The sequence below is a fragment of the Salvia splendens genome, chromosome 12 (genome assembly GCF_004379255.2).
Source record: "Salvia splendens isolate huo1 chromosome 12, SspV2, whole genome shotgun sequence".
NCBI classification, from domain to species: domain Eukaryota; kingdom Viridiplantae; phylum Streptophyta; class Magnoliopsida; order Lamiales; family Lamiaceae; genus Salvia; species Salvia splendens.
Window position 1 is genome coordinate 22,581,744 of NC_056043.1, and position 24,529 is coordinate 22,606,272.

Genomic DNA, 24,529 nt, shown 5'->3' on the forward strand with positions numbered 1-24,529 from the left:
CCTTTAACTGAATTTGGCTCTATCTGGGGTCTAGTACTTGGTGAATTAATGGCTGTTGTCTCTTATTGCAGGTGCACACAGGAGATAGCTTTTGTGGTTGATATCCATGACCATATCAGGTGTGAAAGGGGTGGTACAGGCTGTTATCTGCAGCCTCGCAGTACAACGATTGGAGGGGAACTTGGCTGGCTGATCTTGCCCTTCTCGGCCCAACCTTCACTCACTTTTCTAAAAGGTACTGTCTCTCTTTCCCCTTTCAATACATGATGTTAGTTTGCATTCTATTCCATACATTTAACTCTCCTTTTTTGTGGTTTCTGGCAGGGGTTGCGGCTGGCCAACGAGGCTGTCTTTCCTCGTGGTCTCGCCCTCACGGCTCGTTTGAAAATCTGGGGCCGAGATGGCCCGACGACGAAGGCCAAAGTAGTTGTTAGGGATTTCTAGATGTAATGGTGTAGCTCGACTTTTATTTTTTTGTCGTCAAAGAATGAAATTCTTTTGTTTGAGATTCTGAAAAAAATTATAACTGTACCCTTTTTCAAGAAATAAAAATACTCATTCATACTTTAATTAAAGTTCTAGTATTTTATTTCGTAACTCCCGAGAATCTAAGTCTCGGCTATTACATTCTACCCCCCTTAACAAAAATTTCGTCCCGAAATTTTGTCTCGGTTAGGCAAAAAGCTGCGGGTACTTTTCTTTCATATGGTCCTCGAGCTCCCACGTCACCTCCTCGCGTCCGTGGTGCTTCCATAGGACTTTCACTGTTACGATATTTTTATTTCTCAACTCTTTAACTTTTCTGTCCAGAATTGCTTCTGGCTTTTCTTCATAGCTCAAATCTGGTTCTAACACCATTTCTTCTTGGTGCACTATGTGTTTGGGGTCAAACACATACTTTCTCAACTGTGATACATGAAACACATTGTGAACATTCCCGAAGCTTGGCGGGAGCGCTAATCTGTACGCCACAGGGCCGACTATTTCTTGGATCTCGTAAGGTCCGATAAAACGCGGTTTCAGCTTGCCCTTGACGCCGAATCTGGTTATCCCTTTCGATGGGGATACTTTCAGAAAGACCTTGTCTCCTGCTTTGAACTGTAAATCCGTTCTGCGAGCATCTGCATAGGATTTCTGTCTATCTTGAGCTTCTTTGATTCTCCCTCGGATTTGTCGGACAATTTCTATCATTTCCTCTACCGAGTCTGGTCCGAGAATCCTTCTCTCACCAACTTCATCCCAGTAGAGTGGTGATCTACACTTTCTCCCATATAGTGCCTCATATGGGGCCATATCAATAGTTGCCTGGTGACTGTTGTTGTAGGCGAACTCTATAAGTGGAAGTACTGACTCTCAGCTTACTCCACGGTTGAGCACTACGGCTCTTAACATATCTTCTAATGTCTGAATCGTCCTTTCGGACTGTCCGTCTGTCTGTGGATGGAATGCTGTGCTGAAATTCAGCTGAGTGCCTATCTCTCGCTGTAGGCTTATCCAAAATCTAGAAGTAAATTTTGAATCTCGATCTGAGGTGATCGCTACTGGTACACCATGTAGGCGCACAATCTCTTGCACATAAATCTGTGCCAACTTGTCAGATCCGTATGTGATACGAATTGGTATGACGTGAGCACTTTTGGTGAGTCGATCTATAATCACCCAGATGGCAGTGTTTCCTTGCTGTGATTTTGGCAATCCTGTCACAAAATCCATTGCTATATGCTCCCATTTCCATTCTGGAATCTCGAGAGGCTGTAACTTTCCATAGGGTCGTTGATGTAACGCCTTCACTTGCTGGCAAGCCAGGCATCTTTCTACAAACGATGCTATGCTTTTCTTCATGCCATCCCACCAAAATTGCTTCTTCAAGTCCTGATACATCTTTGTACTCCCAGGATGGGCAGTGTAGGGTGTCTCATGAGCTTCACTCATGACCTCGTTCCTAAGTGCCTCCTCTTAAGGTACGCATAGTCTCCCTTTGAAAGTGAGAGCATTATCCGCCTCTTCGCGGTAACAATCCCCTTTTCCGGTCCTTACTCTGAGACGAACCTTTTCTAGGGCTTCATCGTATCTCTGGGCGTCAATGATTCTAGCTCTTAAATCTGGTTCTAAGATCAAGGTGGATGTTCTGCTGTCCACTGTCTCCGGGGTTCTCACTATCTCCAGTCGCTTCTTGGCGAATTCCCGGATAAGCTCTTCCTCTAGGGTGAGGAAAGTAGCCACTTGAGGCGCAGTCTTTCTGCTCAAGGCATCTGCTACCACATTGGCTTTGCCTGGGTGGTAATTTATACCACAGTCGTAGTCTTTGACTAGTTCCAGCCATCTGCGCTGTCTCATATTCAGGTCCTTCTGCTCGAAGAAGTATTTGAGACTCTTATGATCTGTGAAGATCTCACATCGAACTCCATAGAGGTGATGTCCCCAAATCTTCAAAGCGTGTACCACTTCTGCTAGTTCCAGGTCGTGCGTCGGGTAGTTCAACTCGTGCGGCCTCAACTGGCGTGACGCATATGCTATCACCTTGCCTTTCTGCATCAGCACGCACCCGAGTCCGACCTTCGATGCATCTGTATACACCACATAGTTGACTCCCGCTTCTGGCACAGCTAGAACTGGCGCTGTGGTCAACTTTTCCTTTAGCAACTGGAAGCTTGCTTCACATTCTGGGGTCCAATTGACTTTAACTCCTTTCTTGAGCTGTTGAGTCATCGGCCTCGCTATTTTAGAAAACCCTTCAATGAACCTTCGGTAGCATCATGCCAGTCCTAGGAAACTCCGAATTTCATTAGGCGTCGCTGGTGACTGCCAACGTTGCTCGGCTTCAACTTTAGCAGGGTCTACTCGGATCCCTTCTGCTGTCACTAAGTGTCCAAGAAAGTTCACTTTGTTAAGCCAGAACTCACACTTGCTAAACTTAGCATAGAACTTCTCGGCTCTTAACGTCTCTAACGTAGTTCTCAAGCGCTCCTCGTGTTTCTTCTCGTTCCTTGAGTACATGAGCACGTCGTCTTTAAAAGCTAGGACGACCTTGTCCAAATATGGGCGGAACACGCGGTTCATTAGGTTCATGAACACGGCTGGGGCGTTTGTAAGCCCAAAAAGGCATTACAGTAAACTCGTAATGGTCATATCTGGTGCAAAGTGCAGTCTTAGGTATACCGTCTTGTCGAACTCCCAGCTAGTGATAACCCGATCTCAAGCCCATCTTCGAGAATACGCTGGCTCCTCGCAGCTGGTCGAAGAGGTCGTTGATTCTCGGTAGAGGTACTTGTTCTTGAGGGTTAACTTATTTAGCTCTCGATAGTCGATACACATTCGCAAAGTCCCATCCTTCTTCTTCATGAAGAGTACTGATGCGCCCAAAAACGATACACTGGGTCTGATGAAACCCAGGTCTACTTATTCTTGTAACTGGATCTTAAGTTCTTCTTATTTCTTGAGCGCCATTCTATATGGTGACTGAGATAATATGACTGATTCAAGTCATTCCTTTAGTAATTCATTTCGTCTGGGTGATGAAGCTATTTCTAATCTTAGATTTCATCGCCAGGTATTGAGTTCTCTAACGCTTGCATCGATCGTAAAGGTAGTCATTGAGCTGCCATAATGATCTCGTAACCTCTCGCTCAGTTGAGGTAGTCTACTTTTACCGCTTTCAAGGTGCTTTTGAGCTTACTGCGACTCTTTCGTCATGATTTAGTACAGACTTGTTCTACTCGCGTCAATCCTTGAATATTAGTTTAGTGCATGTGGAGGTGTTGGCTTCTTTCTCCCAACGCTACTGTCTCCATGCCCTTTTTGGTTCGACTGAGCGATTCATGGTGAAATAATCTAGCATGACTTTCCAAAGTGATCTAGATCTCGTGTCCAGATTAACACAAAACTCTATCGACAGCTCCTTTCTGAGCTGCTTAATTGAGACGTGGCATATCGTAGAATAATTCGTCGCATTTTATTGCCAACGTTTGCCCTTGCTCTATATTATAGGGCTCTAAATCCTGTTCCCTTGCGATAACTTCTTTTAAAAGGAAAAATTCAATTTCTCCCTTCATAGTAGGGACGGTGAGGGTAGCGGTGCTATCACGCGTTCCTCTTCCCGAATGTCTCTCCAGCTTTAGCTTTTTTTTCCTGGCCACCTCTTAGACGAATCCCTTTTGCTGATGGGATTTGTTCCGTCAAACACAAACTACGAATACACTCGTACTTTCTCCATGGCTTTCATTATATGCCCATGATTGAGTCTTTGTTCTTGTGGCTTACTTATCTTACTCGGAGTAAGCATTTTGATCGTTCAAACTACCATATAGGTCTTTTACGTCTTCGGACATCATTTAATCCACAAATATTCCTTGATATTTCTCTACTCAAGGCTAGTTGCTTCTCTATACAACAAAATATTCGATCTTCCACCTGCTGGTCACAAGCGGTACGTAGATTCGAAGTATTTAACGCTTTGCTGTCGGTTATGCGACGCTTCTGGTTGGTGCATCATTTCCTGCACGTGTCTCCATGGGGACGTATTTATTATGCGTATCTGAAAGAAACTGAGACCATGCCTTTTTCTGCTAGCCTCGTATCAATAACTCAATGATTAATCTAATAGTCTTAACTTGGATTATTATTCACACAAGAGAGTATGACTGAAAATCTGAAGGGCTCCTGAATACCCAACTGGACAAGAATAACATCCCTTGTTCAACTTTTATGAATTTTCGTCGATAATCGACCTTGAAGGTAAGTACTGAGTTCATTCAAAGAACTACGTAGCTCAACTGGTTTCCAGGTAACTCATAGAAGCTGAGGCTCACCCTTGGTGGGAGCTAGAAATAATCATGAGATGGGTCATGAAAACTGGATGGAAATGAAATAACTGTAAATTCCCATAGTAAGCTGCAAAATAGGACAATACAGTTGTCCAATTAAACTGAAAGGATCTGAGCATCAAGGACAGTGGTTCAAACATGTCATCGCCTAAGATGATCAACCACGAAAATTTATAAACGTAGGCGATTGCAATGAAGGAACATTGATCATGTTTCAAAGGCATCTTGATATCAAAATCACATCAATGATTTCATAGGTTCATTAAGGCAACGCACTGAAATGAACTATTCAGAAAAATCAGCTAGGGCAAGCTCATTAGGGAAAGGTGCAATATGCTTGCCTTAACTTCGAGCTGCAGAAAAATTCCGAGACTAGGAATAATACATGTACTGGAATCGAGGTCAAAAAATTTCACCTTTGTAGGATCTCAAAATAGGGAGGTAAAAAGTTCCAGCACCACATGAAATTCCCTGAGGAGAATGTTTAACTGTCTTGATCACTCTGGAGATCACAACGTAAGCATCGTAAGAATGAAATTTCATTGCATAGGTCCAAGAAATCGAGATATAAATCTCCAATATTGTGGCTCAAAGGAGGCAACAACAAATAACGATGCCTGGAACATAAGAGTATCCCAAATTTGGGAACTGAAACTGAGTCACCGCTTTCCTGAAGAGAATGAAAGTGGCGTACTACTTGCAGAACGTGAGTCAATCAAAGGTCTTAATAGCCGACAGGACATCGTTGTCCCGGAGGTTCAAAGAATGTCTGAGGAATACGCTCAATCCGAAGATCATAGATATGAACAACTGTAGAATTTAGGGTTTACGACTGGAGCTTAAACAGTCAAAACTTTACTCTTTATGTACGATGAGTCAAAAGGACTGCAGTCCATAAGCTGGAAATGAGTCAAACCTCGCACAGAAAAGGAACACTGACATGGTACTTGCGAGTCAAAACTAGAGTCTGAATAGACGAGGGTATCGTCCTTGGAAGGACTCTTAGAAGGGATTTCATTGGGAATCCAAGTAAGTACTATTGATTATAATCATTGGTTCTAGTTATGTGACACTTCCTTGTTTTTCTTGTGGAGCTCGCACATGATAAACGCGTTCTGGGAAACCATACATTCCAAGATGGGGTTCCTCGTGCTGTTAAACTGATAACCGCAGCTGGAGGTCATACTTTCATATCGTTCTCGATAACTTAGAACGCTGATTCTGGTAAAACATTACATTCTCCATCGTGCTTCGTAGCACGCTATAAGTATCGCTTCTGGATCACGTAGCCACTTGGGCTTGTTACGCCACATTAGATCACTTTACTAGATCGCGGGTACGATCTCTTTCCGTGTAGGGATGCATCTCCCGAACAGGCTGGAAAGTAAACTATTTTCGTTATAACTTGGTCTTTGTAAAGACATTGGGAACTTCTTGGTTCATCGTCTAGTATACATATATATATGTATACTATTTGTGTGCTTAAAAGAATGGACTTCCTTTAATTGCTGTCTATAAGTAGTACAATAGTACTTTTTGGCTCGTCTTTTCTTTCTCATAATTCCTTGGAATTTGAAGCTTGCCCAAACTGATGGGTTTTAGTTGGTCTCGTCGCCCTGGAAGGCGGTAACAAATTCTCGTTCTGCTAGTACTTGATTCTGCATATCTCACCTAAGGTACTTTTCTAAAGCACTCTAGGTTCACATACATAGTCCCCATGACATCTATACATTCATGTCAAGCTCTTTAAACATAAATCACAGATACATTGAGCATATCTCATGCAAAGTATCAGCTAGCACGTTGCGTCTTGCAAACTTTTCAAATAAACATTTTCGTTCCCATTTAGGGCTACGAAATTTTTTTTTTCTTTTTCTGAAAACTTAGAAAATTTCATTTTCCTTCTCAAAATGGAAAAATATTTTCTTTCTTTAAAATTCTCTTTTCTGGACGAGCGGGCGTCGACCCCTGTTTCTGGTGCAGTTGATCGTGTCGAGTTGAGGTGTTGGGATCTTGTACTGATCATTCTGTTCACTTCCTAGCCTAGTGCTACTGTTCTGGACTGAGGCTTAGAAGGAAGGTTCTTGGGTCAGAGCGAAAGAAAAGTGCTCTGATACCACTCTGTCACGACCACATTTCCCTAGTCAAAGAAAGTGTAGCTTTACCGCGACTAAAACATACTGAAACTGTCTCAACTCATCATAAGATGCTTAAATCAAAAGAAACATTGTCTGAAGTGTGTTGAGGGTACAAATCATGCTGAATCAGAGTAGTTATGAGAAATTGTCTTTGTTAAATGAATGTTCTGAATTTGCGCAACGGAAGAGTACCAAGACAGATGTAGTATGTATGAAGACACACTACACCCGCTACCTTCCTACTTATTTGGTCTTCTGTCCTAACACCTCCTCGGCTTCGACAACGATCAACCTGCACATTAAGAAAAACAATATGCAGGGCTGAGTACTTGATGCACTCAGTGGGCTTATGCCGAAAACTGTTTTCTTTTAGTTGTCAGCCAAGCTGAGTGAACGCGGGGTTTTACTGAAAATCTAGCCCGGTCACTAAAATCTGTTATTTCTTTCTGAAAATAGACTGCAGTCTCTTAAACTTCTGATGATATGCCATATCAGTTGCGTGAATCGGGAATGTGGCCACATTCCACGACCACTGGGCCGGCCAACCTGGCGCTAGCTCACGACCCCTAGACCGGCCAACCTGGCGCTAGCTCACGGTCCCTAAGTGTACACTAGTCCGAGTAGGATTTACTGACCTACTGGGACCCGAATTCGATTTAACAGATAGGCAATCACAAAACAAAACATGGCATGACAACTCATTCAAATAATCATGTTTTTCTCATAAACACGCTTTAAAGAAAGAAGAGAAAGAAAGCCCACCTCAATTGCTTAAACTCTTGCAAAACGGGTGCTTTTCCTTTCCTGAGATTACGCGTCGAGAGACGACGTTCCTTTACAAAATTTAATATACTTAAATTAGGCTTTAAACAATTACTTGTCTTGCATGTATGCATGCCTAAGCGTGTGCTCTTTCATTTTATCTCTTTCTTTCAAAATTTAGAGATCTAAATTCTTCAATTAAATCGGTGATTTAATTTATTGTGAATCTGGCCGATCTGTCCGGGCATAATAAATTTCCGGATTATTTTACTAAGTATTTTGAAATACTTACTTGGCTAATAAAAGTTCTCATCTAAGTATTTACTGAATACCATGTCAACACGGCTTAATGAATTTCTTTTCTTCCGTGGCTTAGGGAAAACAAATTCTATGGACTAAATTCTGTTATGGCCGGTAGTCCACATCATTAAACGTGGTCCGAAAGTTTAATTTAGGAGTCCTTAAATTTTCCTGGCCCAGCTTAATAAAATGCAGCGGCCCAATCTAAATCCCTTCTTCTTTTCTCCTTTCTTTTTCCCTCTGCAGGCCCAACAGAAAAAAAATAAAGGAACTAGCCCATTGAAGAATAGTGGACTTGGCCCAATGGGGAATATATTCCCTCTCCATCGTCGGCCCCCTCCTTTTCTCTCTTCTTTTCCTAAATTCAATTTCACCAAACACCCCTATCCCCTCTCTTCTCCACAAATCGGCGGTGTCTCTCTCTTTTCCTCACGGCGAAACCGCCGCTCCCGACGGGTTGCCGGAGATCCGTCGGAAATTACTCCCTCCTCAGTCTAGTTTCTCCTTTCTTCCTCACCGCTACGGTCAAGAAAGGAGAACCAGCGGCGTCTGCGCTCTACTCCGTTCCTCGGCGAAACCACCATCGACGGCTCGTCCTCAACCGGTTATCTCTGCCGGTAGCTCTTTCTCCGTCGATTTCCCTACTTCGCGAAGCTATCACTTCGGGAAGAAAACGAAAGGCGTCTCCTTTTCTTCCGTGAGTAGCCGTTCTTGGTAATGCACATACTTCGTCCGGCCCTCCTTCTACGTCGCACGAGGAAGCTCCGGGTCGCCGTAGTAGTCACACCATCAGCCTCGCGCCGGTGCTCGCTCTCTGCCGGGCAGTGCTGCCGCCGCAGCTGCTCTTGGGCCGCCACCGCCCTAGGAGCTTCCGCGTCTGCCTTCGCAGCCTTGCCGTCGCCGGTGGCCTCCGGGGCAGTTTCTTGTCCCTAAAGCTAAGTCTTTCTTACTTAGCTAATTTATGACCTCTTTTAGACGATTTAGCATTAGGCAGGTTATGGTGATTCGATTCTTGTTCTTGAGCATCTATGTTCCTAGGTTCTCATGTTCTAGCTATTTGCTTGTTCTATATGATGAAATGGTAAACAAAACGAGCTGGGACTGAGTGAGGTTACCTTCTCCTCCCAACGCTTTGCTGTTTCTCCACTGCTAGCCTTGATCTCCCTCACTCGGCTCCTCTTCCTCCTTGGCTTCGATCCCTCTCTGCCTTGGTCCTTCTCACCCTTTACTTCACTATCTTGTGATCGATCTTTTTGTGCTGAGGGAAAGGAGAGGCTGAGGCCTTACTTATACTTGTGGCCTAACTGAAAGCCTGAAAAAGGCTGATCTCTGGCTAAAGAGGGTCGCTTTGCAGAGTGTATCTCTGAATTATTGGCTTCTTTCCCAACTGTTTCTGGTGTTTCTTGGTGGTGTCTTGTGAGATGAATGAGCATAGTGCTCCTTGCTGTGTTATGATTTTAACACTGAATTTCTGGTGTACAAACTCCTGCATTCCTTGCTCCACCTTTAACTGAATTTGGCTCTATCTGGGGTCTAGTACTTGGTGAATTAATGGTTGTTGTCTCTTATTGCAGGTGCACACAGGAGATAGCTTTTGTGGTTGATATCCATGACCATATCAGGTGTGAAAGGGGTGGTACAGGCTGTTATCTGCAGCCTCGCAGTACAGCGATTGGAGGGGAACTTGGCTGGCTGATCTTGCCCTTCTCGGCCCAACCTTCACTCACTTTTCTAAAAGGTACTGTCTCTCTTTCCCCTTTCAATACATGATGTTAGTTTGCATTCTATTCCATACATTTAACTCTCCTTTTTTGTGGTTTCTGGCAGGGGTTGCGGCTGGCCAACGAGGCTGTCTTTCCTCGTGGTCTCGCCCTCACGGCTCGTTTGAAAATCTGGGGCCGAGATGGCCCGACGACGAAGGCCAAAGTAGTTGTTAGGGATTTCTAGATGTAATGGTGTAGCTCGACTTTTATTTTTTTGTCGTCAAAGAATGAAATTCTTTTGTTTGAGATTCTGAAAAAAATTATAACTGTACCCTTTTTCAAGAAATAAAAATACTCATTCATACTTTAATTAAAGTTCTAGTATTTTATTTCGTAACTCCCGAGAATCTAAGTCTCGGCTATTACATATCGACCCACCCCTAGCTAGGATTGCTATTATGTTGAATCGTGCGCGAGGTGAGTCTCGTTTGATAATTTCCTCAAGAGGAGCGCGAAACAAGGTTTTATTATTCGGAACCTAGCTAGTTGGAGTTTGATTACTCTGAATAATAAATAAGTGTTTCATGCTAAGTTGGAATAAATAAGATGTTAATTAATTAAGTCCATAGCAGACAATAATTAATTAATAGACATTTATATCTTAAGTGCGGGATTTGAACAAAAACACTGAAACTCGGATTACTTATAATTTCAGATTTGGATGGGCAATGCAATATTACTTCTGTAGTGGTTGCTTGTAATATTCCAATATAAGCTTATATTAAATTAAGGTTCAATTTATTTAGTAAAAAGCTAATTGAGGGAGGTCATATCCAAAACCTTCCATAGATCTCTGTCTGGGCCCAATATGAACTTAATACAAATAGGAGAATAAATGAGACATAAAATATACTTTATTTTTCATCAAAATTTCGTCCCCCTCTCCTTCTCTGAAGAGGACGAAAATTCTCCTTCAGCTCTCCTCCGTGAGATCAATTTTTCTTTCTCCTTTATTTAAGTCCTAGTATTCCGGTGAGATCAGCCCACTCTGCTATCAAATACAGTTCGGGAACCAACCAGAAGATCTGTGGTCTAGTACTCGACATCTTGACGAGGAGAAGTAGTGAGCTATCATCGATTCTTTGAAGAATCATCAAGGTATTATTCCTACTCCGTAGGAAAAGCATGTTTTAGGTTTCAATTATACTTAAAGCATGTTTAATTCAAGTTATGAGCATGATACATGTGATAATTAAACAATTTATGAAATTAAAATTTCGACACGAATACGGCTGAGAAAGTGCAATGATAATTTCATTAAATAAAAAAAATAAAAAAAAGTATAGTTCAACAAAAAAAATTAAACAAATTACATTATAAATATCAACGTGCACCCCTCCGCGTCCATAGTTCTTCAATTATATCGTTCTCGAGTCGAATATGGGCTTGTTGTTGGCGTATGTCAGATATGCACGGACCCGATCGGCCTCTCCATGGGGTATCCCTATACGTACATTGGCGGTGGCCACTTCGTGGCTTGGACCGGCAGCATCAACATCATCATTGGCCCAATCAGCCAGTGCCAGCTGGACCTTCATTTTCGACAATCATGTTGTGAATGATAATACATGCGTACATGACATCAGTGATGCTGTCAATATACCGCTGTCGTGATGGACCCTTCACAGCTGCCCATCGAGCCTGCAGGACACCAAATGCCCGCTCCACATCCTTGCGCGCTGCCTCCTGACGTCCTACAAAATAGACCTTCTTTTCGTCTGTTGGGCATCTGATCATCTTCACAAAGACGGGCCACATAGGGTATATCCCATCCGCCAAATCGTAGCCATATTGTGCTGGTTGCGGTTGGCGACGAAACTGACGGCTAGACCAAAGCTCATGCACTGCTCGTTGAAAAGGGGCGACGACTGGAGGACGTTGATGTCATTGTTCGACCCGGCTACTCCAAAATACGCATGCCAAATCCATAGCCGGTAGTCAGCTACGGCTTCGAGGATCATCGTGGGATTCTTGCCTTTGAAGCCGGTATTGTACACCCCTTTCCAGGTGGAGAGGTAGTTCTTCCACTCCCAATGCATACAATCTATGCTGCTCAACATTCCCGAAAACACGTTCTGACTCCCATGCATATCCATCAGAGCCTGGCAGTCCTCGGGGGTAAGCTTCTGAAGATACCTATCCCCGAATATCTCCCTAACGCCATCACAAAAATACTGCAGACAATCGCGGGCAGTCGACTCGCTGATGTGGAGGTACTCGTCGAACATGTCGGTATCGCCTCCGTATGCCAGGTGCCTGATTGCAGCAGTGCACTTCTGTATGGGCGTGTGACCGGGTTTACCAACCGCATACTCCCTGAACTTGAAATACTCTTATCGACGCTCTAAAGCGATCACGATACTCATAAATAGCGGACGATGCATCCTAAAATGTCGCCAGAATATATTCTCCCCAAACCGCGGCTCCGGAGCGAAGTAGTCCTCATACAACCGACGGTGTGCAGCGATGTGGTCTCGGGGTACTATAGCTCGACGATGGATGGGGCGAGGTACCGTCGGCTGCTGCTGCTGCTGCAAGGCCGCTTGTATCAGGCGATTTATCTCCCGGGATGTAATGGCTCGCACCTCTTCGTTAATTCGTCGGCGTATGTTATCAGCACCCCACCACTACCACCCGCATCACTACCACCACCACCACTAGCCATTTTGGATATACTGATAGAAACGTAGAGAGAGAGAGAGAGAGAAACTCGTTAAAACTAGTGGTGCAAATTATATGAAGTTCAACAAGCCGTATATATAGAGTTTTTTAAAAAAAATCAGAAATCAGGACTTCCCGACGGACGTCGCCGGAAAGCCGTGGATTCCTCACATCCGCGGCGTACGTCCGCATCCACCCCACCCTCGCCTAATGGCGGTCGTCCCGCGCGGACATCCGGCACGCCGATCCGACGTCCGGCGGGACATCCTCCATTGCGGATGCTCTTAAGTCGTTGTTCCTGCCTATATGATTTTTTCAATGTTTTAGTTAATACTCTCTTCGTCCGTAAATAGAAATCTCATTTTTTCCATTTTATATCAATTATATGCATCCCTAAGTTCACTCAAACCTTCCATACCACTAACAATCATACTATGTAACAAATTCTGCCGTGAAAAGTCAATATATGCGTCCCTAATTTATCTCCAATCTCCAAAACTACCAATATTCATATTTATGGAAAGAGATTACATCTAATTGCAATTATTATTCAGCCATGAAATCTCACATTTCTTCTCTGACGTAGTTTTCCAATAAATCATCATTTTAATCTCAATATTCAACACATTCTCTCCGGAATAATCTTCTCTGGCGTAAGCTTAACAGCCAAATTTATATTGCGTGGAGATTTCTTATGGAGCTCAAGGTGTTTTTATGCTAATCTGAATAATAGGTGAATCGTAATGATGAAAACAATTTTTCATCTTCCAATTCCATGCCCTTTTTTTCGAGTTCAAGTTTATATTTTTGGGTTTATGTTGAATATTTACGTTCGTGGATGAATGAGGTTGATTCGTAGTTGACATTTCGAATCTATAGATGTCCCTATGACACGTCATGTTTTCATGGTGACATTTTGATGAAGAATTTGTTGAATATTCTTTGTTTTTTGATACTTGAGTTGATGCTCTATAGATTATCTACGATCACATTTTTTGCTGCTTTAGTTTGTTCTTCTAGTGACATTCTGTGGTGACATTCTTGATACTTTTGTTTCAAATCTTCTGATATTTTCAAGGCTTGAAGTTTGATTTTGTGCTAGCATTCTGTTCATCTTTATAGTTGCCATGCTTGTAACTATGTTGACAATAGGTTTGTTGTGTGTACTGTGGCAGTCCTCCTTGATTGTAGACCCGAGCTGAAGTCTTATGTTGGTTAGGAGTTTGAAACATTAGACGATGACATTTCCTCTTATGAAGAATATACGACTGTCGTTTTGATACTCGTAGATTCGAACATAAATTCTCAGATGGCGTCAAAACCTGGCAGACTATTGTATGAAGCAGGCAAGGTGAAGAGTTGGCTGGCAACAAAGAAGCAACCGGTTTGCAAGAAGGTGGTGCAACCAAACGTAGACGTCGTTCTAGTAGATGTCAATGCAATGCAACACTTTCATTGAAGTATTCAACTGATTCTGGTAGTCCACGATATGTTGTCCGCAACTTTATAGAACAACACAATAACAAGATGATCGATAAAAAGCATGTTCGATACATGTAATCCAACCGTAAACTTGGGGATATTCATTATAAATTCTTGCAGGACCACGCAAAGGCCAATAGTGGACCTACAATGACTTTCAATTTGTTGAAGGAGTTCATGGGTGGCTATGATTCTGTGGGTTGCACCGTTACTGACATACAGAATGGTACTCCCAACATATTGCAAGAAATGAAAGGCGTTGATGTCCAAACAATTTTAAGTCAAATGGAGGAGTAGAAGAACAGTTGTGATGGTTTCCATTACAAAATTAAGCAAGGTAGAGATGGAAAGTTACTTAGTCTTTTTTGGTGCGATGTTGTGTCTCGAAAGGACTACAAGATGTTCGGTGACATTGTATCATTTGATACTACGTACTCAACTAACAGGTAATCAAACTTGTGTATATTTATGTTCTGTTGACATTCCAAAATCTGTGTTGAATTGTTGGTGTCATTTTGCTGATGCTCGTTTGTTGATATGTTCGTTGAATAGGTATCGCATGGTATTTGGCTCATTCACTAGAAAAGACAACCATGGAAACCTTGTTACGTTTGGGGCCGGCTTCGTGTCAAATGAGGGCGCAGACCCATTCTCTTGGTTGCTTAGTGAGTTTATCGAATATATGGGTGTCACACCTAAGTTGATAATAACCGATCGGGATTGGGGGATGAAAATTGCTATAAAACGTGTGCTAACTGGTACTAGGCATCGTTGGTGTATGTGGAATATTATGTTGAAACTTTCTGACAAGGTTTCCAAAAAAATACTAGCCAACGAAGACTTGAAGAAGGATTTGGACACCAGTGTATGATCTGAATTGTTGGAGCCAGAGGAATTTCAAGAAATTTTGCTGACCATTATGGACCAATATGGTTTACAAAATGAATCTTTGTTCACAACCATATTTGCACTTGGATTCCAGCATTTTTTTAGGGATTTTTCAATGGGGTCGTTTTTTAAGACAATATCATTCTCTAATTCTGAGAACAGCTTCTTCAAAAGGTACACCAAACTGCACTTTAATCTCGTTGACTTTGTGATGCACTAAAACAGTGCAATGGATTCCCAACGTAACATGTCAGAAAGACTCGACTTTTTTGATGCCACCAACCTCCCCACCTTGTCAACAGAGTTGTTATTTAAGAAACACGCAACATCTGTGTATACAGATCGAATCTCTCTGCATGTACAAGATGAGATCGTTGAGGCTCATCGACTGTGCAGAATGACTCACTTTGATATGGAGGACAATATCGAGATATACACATTGATGGACAACCATCAAAACAAATGTGTTGTCCGTCACGAGGTTGCCATCGAATTGTACCAGTGCGATTGCAAGTTGTTTGTGCAACGTGGAATATTATGTTGCCATATTTTTTTTGTTCAAAAACCATGATGTGAAAGAAATACTAGATACATATATTGGTACAAGGTGGCTGAAGACGTCGTTGGTGAAGTCAGTCCACTATAATCCTAGTGATGAGTCATCGACATCTGCAGGTGTGTATTTAACATCATACATTTAATTTTCCCTTATTTCGTTGACATTGTAGATATTTAATGTCAACGTATGTTCCACACTTTTAGTTGCAATGTTATTGCTATACTACTGACATTTTATTTATGCAGTTTCACATAGTTTGGTTGCTACAACACGTTTATGATCAACTTGTTGTAGCAACCAAACTATGTTAAACTGCATCAATAAAATGTTAGTAGTATAGAAATAACAGCGCAACTAAAAGTGTGGATCATACGTTGACATTAAATATCTACAATGTCAACGAAATAAAGAAAAATTAAGTGCGTGATGTTAAATAAACCCGCAGATGTCGATGACTCCTCACTAGGATCATAGTGGAGATTGACTTCAACAACGGTGTCTTCAGCCACCTTGTACCAATATATGTATCTGGTATTTCTTTCACATCATGGTTTTTGAACAACCAAAAAATGTGGCAACATAATATTTCACGCCGCAAAAACAACTTACAATCGCACTGGTACGATTCGTTGCCAAACTCATTACGAACAACACATTTGTTTCGATGGTTGTCTATCAATGTGTATATCTCGTTATTGTCCTCCATATCAAAGTGAGTCATTCTGCATAGTCAATGAGCCTCAACGATCTCATCTTGTACATGCAGAGAGATTCGATCTGTACACATATGTTGCGTATTTCTCAAATAACAACTCTGTTGACAAGGTGGGGACATTGGTGGCATCAAAAAAATCGAGTTGTTGTGATATGTTATGTTGGGTATCCAATGCACTTTTGTAGTACATCATCAGCGAGATTAAAGTATGGTTTGGTGTACCTTTTGAAAAAGTTGTTCTCGGACTCGGAGAATGATGTTGTCTTCAACAACGACCCCATTAGGAAATCCCTAATAAAAGTTGGAATCTAATATTCTCGGTTTGCAAACATGGTTGTGAACCAAGATTCATCTTGTAAACCATATTGGTTCATAATGGTTAGCCAAACTTCTTCAAATTCCACTAGCTCCTCCAACAATTCAGAGCATACACTGGTGTCCAAATCCTTCTTCAAGTCTTCATTGGCTAGTATTTTTTTGAGAACCTTGTCAGAAAGTTTCAACATAATATGCCACAATCACCAACGATGCCTAGTACCTGTTAGCACACGTTTTATAGCAATTTTCATCCCCCAATCCTGATCGGTTATTATCAACTTAGGCGCGACACTCATACATTCAACAAACTCAATGAGCAAAAAAGAGAATTATTCCGTGCCTCATCTGACACGAAGCCGGCCCCAAACGTAACAGGGCATCCATGGTTGTCTTTTCCAGTGAATGGGCCAAACACCATGCGATACATATTCAACGACCATTCAAGAATGAGCGTCAGCAAAATGTCACCAACAATTCAACACAGATTCTAGAATGCCAACAGAATATAAATATACACAAAATGTTAGCCAAAAAATACAAGTTTGATTACCTGTTTGTTGAGTACGTAGTATCAAATGATACAATGTCACCGAACATCTTGTAGTTCTTTCGCGACACAGCATCGCACCACAAAAGACTAAGTAACTTTCCATCTCTACCTTGCTGAAGTTTGTAATGGAAACCATCACAGCTGTTCTTCTTCTCCTCCATTTGATTTAGAATCATTTGGACATCAACACCTTTCATTTCTTGCAATATGTCACAAGTACCATTCCTCATATGCAACCCATAGAATCATAGCCACCCATGAACTCCTTCAGCAAATTGAAAGTCACTATAGGCCCAATATTGGCCTTTGCGTAGTCCTGCATGAATTTATTATGAATATCCCCAAGTTTATGGTTGGATTACATGTATCGAACATGCTTTTTATCGATCATCTTGTGATTGTGTTGTTCTATAAAGTTGTGGACAACATATCGTGGACTATTGGAATCAGTTGAATACTTCAATGTAAGTTTCGCATTGCATTGACATCTGCTAGAACAACGTCTACGTTTGGTTGCACTACCCTCTTGTAAACCGGTTGCCTCTTCGTCGCTAGCCAACTTTTCACCTTGTCTGCTGCATACAATAGTCTGCCAGGTTTTGACACACCATTTGAGAATTTGTGTCCGAATCTATGAGTATCAAAACAACAGTCGTTGGCATATTCTTCATAAAAGGAAATGCCATCGCCTAATGTTTCAAACTCCTGGCCAACATAAGACTTCAGCTCGGGTATGCAATCAGAGTGGACTGCCACTATGCACACAACAAACATATTGTCAACATAGTTACAAACATGATAACTATAAAGATCAACATATTGTCAACACAAAATCAAACTTCAAGCCTTGAATATGTCAGAAGATTTGAAACAAAAGTTAATGTCACCACAGAATGTGTCATGCCCGCATTTTCTAAGGATAGAAAACACGGTTGGTCGTGACTAGGGAAGCATTAAAAAGCGAAGAAGAAAAGGGAAGAACAAAATATGTACGACCAAAACAATTGAATAACTACGAAACGTGAAAACGACAAGTACCATTTCAACTATTACTAACTTCGACGAACACAGACCCAAAGAATAACAATCCAAGGAAAATATTGAATTCTAGCGGAAGCGTTCAAGACATGGAATAATGCCGAGTATGAAGACCCGACACATCCAAATACTAAACAAGACATAATTTTCAATTACTCTGCTCAACATCCACCACGTCCTTCGCCACTCAATCTGCATATTAAAAACAATATGCAGAGCTAAGTACTTGATGCACTCAGTGGACACATGCCAAAATATAGTTTGTCAAGCCATAATCGAGTGACATTGGGGGTTTTAATTAAAAGAACCCAAGAACACTAAAAATATATTTTCGTAAAGTTCGGTTGCGCAATCATTTTCCATCCATATCCACCATTATCATACCATATCTGAACATACATGACAAGGAACGTGGTCAAGAACCAAGTCACTAGACCGGCCAACTCACAAGATATGGCGCCTGATCTATGTGGTGTACACTAGTTCGAGCAGGATTTGCGGCCCTACTGGGACCCGAATTCGATTAAATATATATGACAAAGCCACTTCAGATAGGTTCCAATAAAACACAAAAGCATGGCAAGACAAACATTTCACCTCACAAGCTTAGCTCCTCAACAAACTTCATGTTCCAACCTCAAACGACGTACAAAAGTTCACTTTTTTTTAAAAAAATGATATGCAAAAATTAAACTTTGCAAAATATATTAATTTAAAACAATACATTCATCCTACGTGTGTGCTCAGAATATCTTTCGTCATTTCCTAGGGAAAAAATATAGCTCTTTAACTTGAAACTCAGACCATAATTAGTTTAGGAATTAATTAATTAATTAATTGAGCAAAAATAAACAAAACTCCACTCAAACAACAAGTATTTCCACTCTAGCACTAAAATCTCCCCATTGCCGACCCAATTCAAATAATTAAATTAGCCCATGTCTAACTAAAAGTCAAGTATTAAACAATACTAAAATCAATTAGAGGCCCAACTTATGAAATTAAAATGTCCCAATACATAAATGAGAGTAGAAATAAGAAAAAGAAAAAGAAAATTCGATTTTAATTAAAAAAAATTAAAATAAAAAATTTAAATGGTAATGTTACCGTTTTTTTACCATTTTCAACGGTATTTTTATTTTTTTATTTTTTTTCTTATTTTTACTCTATAAATACTCCTCTTTCATCCTCATTATACACACAAACACACATCCATTCTATTTTGATGTGGATGCATACTCTCGTCCCTCCGCCCCGAGGTATGGGCAATCGCAGGGATTATCTCAAATTAGGGAGGATTTTCCGGATGAACACAGTCCGGAAGGAGGACGCGGCGGTGGAAGCTCCAGGGGCCGCGCACGTGACGCCGTGGAAGAGAAGGAGGCGGCCGAGGAGGAGGAGGATATAGGCCGTCATCCATAAATCCGGGCGGACACAATGACTCTGTTCAACGCTTGGGTCAACGTCTCGTACGATCCCATCGTTGGGAATCAACAAACCAACAAGTGTTTTTGGGAAAAGGTCACTGACTCCTACAACGAGAACAAGTCGGCTCGGTCCCGCCGCCGCACCATGAAGATGCTCCGCAGTCATTTTGACCGAGTCGATAGAGATGTCAAAACATTTTCCGGTATCTACAAGAATGAAGCGGCTCAATACCAAAGCGGAGCCGACATTATGAGAGCGGCTATGCGAGTCTTTTTTTACGACAACGGCAAAGAATTCAAACACGTCGATGTTTGGGAGGCCGTCAAAGACGTTGAATGGTGGGCCGGCGGTGTGCAGTCCAGCACGGGCTTGAGCTCGAAACGCACGAAGCACATGGCGGGTGGCTAATACTCGCCTAGTGAGGGCAGGTCCGGCAACGCCTCACACGAGGTTACCTCACAAGAGGTTGAGGGCACAGCCACCGATGCAGGGGGCTCCTTCCCTGGGCGTCGTCGGCCGCAAGGGACCAAGGCGGCTAGAGGGAGGAGGGGCCGAGGCGAATCAAGCCAGGCGGGCTCGGGCTTGGGCTCGAACACCCTAATGTCCATGTACTTGACCGCCACGATGGCGAACACTTCCCGCATGACGCCTCCCCAATATCAAGCTTATCTTGCCGGCATTGAGTTTCTGGCACGACAAATTGGTATTCCGCCTCCCCAATATCAAGCTTATCTTGCCGGCATTGGTTGGGAGGCCGTCAAAGACGTTGAATGGTGGGCCGGCGGTGTGCAGTCCAGCACGGGCTTGAGCTCGAAACGCACGAAGCACATGGCGGGTGGCTAATACTCGTCTAGTGAGGGCAGGTCCGGCAACGCCTCACACGAGGTTACCTCACAAGAGGTTGAGGGCACAGCCACCGATGCAGGGGGCTCCTTCCCTGGGCGTCGTCGGCCGCAAGGGACCAAGGCGGCTAGAGGGAGGAGGGGCCGAGGCGAATCAAGCCAGGCGGGCTCGGGCTTGGGCTCGAACACCCTAATGTCCATGTACTTGACCGCCACGATGGCGAACACTTCCCGCATGACGCCTCCCCAATATCAAGCTTATCTTGCCGGCATTGAGTTTCTGGCACGACAAATTGGTATTCCCCCTTCAGGTAGCTTCAGTGCACCGCCACCGTCTTCGGGGGATGATTCGCCGGCGGAGTAGTTTTTATAATTTCTATAAAATTGTATTTTAAATTATGTAATTTTTATTTTTTTAGGATTTTAATTATGTGTTTTTTTTATTTTTTTGAATTTTAAGTTGTAATTTTATTTTATTTAATGAAGTGTGTTTTTATTAATTGAATTTGTTGGAAATAAAAATAAAAAATGAAATTGAATGAATGGTTAAGGGAAGAGATGGTTAAGAGACGGTTAAGAGATGGATGGTTGCAGGTGTTGTCTCTTAGTTAAGAGATGGGATGAAAAGTATAGTGGGGCCCATGAATAGTGAAGAGATGAGACGGTTAAGAGACAGCGTTGCGGATGGCCTAAGAATCGTGAATGTGGGATACTTGGAGGCAAAAACTGATAGATATTGATTGATTTGGTGGTTGGAGATATTTCAGGGAGTGGGGATATTGATGAAGAAGCATACCGAATGAAATTAGGAGAAGCATATGTTGAAAGAATTAGTTCTTTTGGGCTTCCCAAAATTGGTCTCAACTAAAAAAAATAAAAGGCTAGAATAAGATAGATAAAAGTGATAGGCCCAAATATTTGATAGAATATTTATTAAATTGTGGTATTTTATTTTAGTACTTTGGTGTTATTCCAAGTACTCGTAAACGAATGAATCACATGTCATTCTCATCGACTACTTACACCACACGATTAACCAACAACAATTCAAGCATTCACTATTTTCATTCACAATACAGTATTTTACTCAAGGTCTAACACTCGCTCGTTCTCAAAACAAAAATCTTAACGTAAAAAGGTAATAATAAAAGCGGGTATTACAGAATGTCACTAGAAGAATAAACTAAAGTAGGAAAAAATCTGGTTGCAGATTATCTATAGAGCATCAACTCAAGCATCAAAAAGCAAAGAATATTCAACAAATTCGTCACCAAAATGGCACCATGAAAACGTAACGCGTCACAGGCACATCAACAAATTCGAAATATCAATTGCGAATCAACCTCATTCATCAACGAACGAAAATATTCAACATAAACCAAAAAATATAAACTTGAACTCAAAAAACGGGCATGGAATTGGAAGATGAAAAATTGTTTCATCATTACGATTCATCTATTATTCAGATTAGTATGAAAAATACCTTATTAGTATGAAAAATACCTTGAGCTCCGTAAGAAATCTCTATACAATACAAACGTGGCCGTTAAGCTTATGTCGGAAGAGATTTAGCACATAAATTTCAGCCGGAGAAGATTATTCCGGAGAGAATGTGTTGAATATTGATATTGAAATGATGATTTATTGGAGAACTACAAAAGAGAAGAAATGTGAGATTTCATGGCTGAATAATTATTACGATTGATTGCAATCTCTTTCTAAAAATATGAATATTGGTAGTTTGGGAGATCGGAGATAAATTAGGGACGAATATATTGACTTTTCACAACAGAATCTGTTACATAGTATGATTGTTAGTAGTACAGAAGATTGGAGTGAAATTAGGGATGCATATAACTATAAAAATCGAGTTCCATATATAGCCCTGGTTGACACAATAGTTGTATCCGTTGACATAGAAATTCAACACACTATTAACCATAGATCTGACATAAATATTGGGTAGGATTAAAGTTTAGAGTTTGAATTAGATATAGAATTAGTATTTGATTACATATGAGTAGGAAATAACACATGAGTTTATGTAATGTTGTTAAAAAATATTAAGTGAACAAAAGAACAAAGTAGGAAATAAAATAAAGCTCACTGCAAGTTCAATCCTATTCTAGGATACACAAACATATACTGAAGGAAAGAGTGTGTCTCGTTTTTCAGCTTTTTTTTTTAACCATTTTCACTTTGCATAATTCACAAATTGACAACTGATCGCATGAAGAAGAAAAGCTCCCAAAAATGCTCCCATATGATCTTATCTCAATTTGCGTAAACAACCTATGCCGAGGGAAAACTGCTATCGGAACATGTAACAAGTTCGATCCAAGCTCCTGACCATCGGATTTAGTAGCATGATATACATTGGCCTGTTGGGGCAGAGAAGAACAATATGAGGCTCAAAGTTCAACTTGCACCTTCATTAAGCAATGAGATAAAAAGCTCAACCACTTTGGGACTTCCTGGATAATACACAATATGCAAGACTGATTGCAAAAAAAAGAATAATAAAAGAATTATCATCCAGAAAGGAGTGTTGCACTTACTTCTTTTCCAGTTGAAATGCAGTGCAGCCATTTATGTCATTAAAGATACCCTTGTTAAGCATCTTGAATAAAACCATACGGGTTCTTGGCTCTTGGGTCAATTGCCTGAAAGGAGACGAGATTTCTAACCATAAGATTATAGTTCAAATAGAAATGCAATTATTACCATCATGCTACTCTGCAATGACAGTAATCTCATGCAAAATGTTGCAACAATCTGCTCCCGGGAATGAATTTACTTGTCAATAAACAAGGGAGCAGACCTAGGTAAAAGATCTAAAAACCTGCACATTCAACGTTTCTCTATCAAACACCATATACCTGCTCGACTGTTGCCCGATCCGCTTTCTCAGTTGTCCTTGTTTTACCAATAGCCATATCGCGAACACTGCCGCGAATTGCAGTGGTAACAGAGTTTGACATCCCACCATCAAACCTTCCTTCCCACTCCTGCACATCATATTATACAACCAATGAGCATGATATGAAACTTAAAAACAGACAAGCAATCACCAAAATACTCCCTATAAAAACATCCATAACAGTTTCTAAACGCCATAAAGGGTACACTCAAAAATCCAATTTGAACAACACTCACACAATGGCACAAATACATATACAAGATAAACTGCACTCACATGTTTCCAGAATCCCAAAAACACAGAACCTGGATGATTTATTAATCACGGAACACTCAATTTCAGATAATCAGCAAAAAATAAACATCAAACGCCACAAATTCAGCAAAAACGCAAAATAAAAAGACAATCTTTATCCCTTGAAACACACGATTACATTGAGGGCAATACCTCCAAAGGCGAAGCCCTGATGTGATTGGCAACTTTCTGCGACTTATTCGATATGGGCTGAAGAGAAGAGTTGTTCGGGCGAGAGTGGAGCCCACCGTGAGCGTTGGGGCGGCGCGTGTGCTGCGGCGTGAAGGATCCATCAAGTATTCCGCCCTCTGCATCTTCTCTCGCGTCTAAAAAGTCCAACGCCTCCGCTAATTCCGACTCTGATGATAGGTAATACTCATCGTCGTCTTCCTCTCCGTCCCAGTCCTCTCCTCTCTCCATTTCATCCAAATTTGGCTTTTCCTCTCCCTCTTCCTTCACTGCAGCCGTTTCACAGCTTGCTTCTCTGTCTGGTTTACCAATTTCGTCATCTCGCCACCAATTATCTTATCTTCGTCTGTATCCCAATTTTTGGGGAAAATTACAAAGTCTCCATTTAGGCGGGAAATTTTTACCCGGTGAGTGGAGAGAAAAAAGTTTGGCAGAAAGAGTGATTTCTTCAGAATTTTTTCCAAAATTTGAATCTACAGTGTTCCAAATTTTACTGAGAAAAGTTCATACCAATTTTTCGCAATGGGTGTGAAGCTTTTAAATATTTCTTGAATGGAGGTTGGAGAAGTTCGGCGGTGGCGATTCAGGCGTGAGGGAGAAGTATTTTCTAGGGCTTTTTCGTTTAGGCCCAACAATAAAAATAAATTTAAAAGCCCACAACTTATTACATAAAAATAATCTAGCGATACAAGTATAATACGGAGTAATAAAATAATTTCTAGCATATTCCGTTTATTTAATTTTTGGGTGTTAATGTTAACATTCCAATAAACTTTCTTCCTATATATTTTTTTAAAACCATGGATCATGTTAATTTGTTGATAGAGTCAAATGTTTTTAAGAGATATAAACAATTTAA

The 24,529-nt window shown here is 41.4% G+C and overlaps 1 protein-coding gene across 1 annotated transcript; it reads right to left on the reverse strand.

The window, feature by feature from the left end:
• Positions 1–22,306: 22,306 nt before the first annotated feature.
• On the reverse strand, positions 22,307–24,265 carry LOC121757957. Its single transcript, XM_042153403.1, has 4 exons — positions 23,635–24,265; positions 23,147–23,275; positions 22,826–22,930; positions 22,307–22,648 (listed from the first exon to the last, which is right to left on the reverse strand). Exons 1-3 carry the CDS (start codon positions 23,899–23,901, stop codon positions 22,880–22,882), a joined length of 447 nt encoding a protein of 148 aa, XP_042009337.1. The 5' UTR covers positions 23,902–24,265; the 3' UTR covers positions 22,307–22,648; positions 22,826–22,879.
• Positions 24,266–24,529: the final 264 nt, after the last annotated feature.

Coding starts and splice junctions, on each gene's coding strand:
- LOC121757957 (XM_042153403.1), bottom strand. CDS start 23,901: ATGGAGAGAGGAGAGGACTGGGACGGAGAGGAAGACGACGATGAGTAT. Junction 23,276..23,634: donor TCAGGGCTTCGCCTTTGGAG/GTATTGCCCTCA, acceptor TATGATGTGCAG/GAGTGGGAAGGAAGGTTTGA. Junction 22,931..23,146: donor ATCGGGCAACAGTCGAGCAG/GTATATGGTGTT, acceptor GTCTCCTTTCAG/GCAATTGACCCAAGAGCCAA.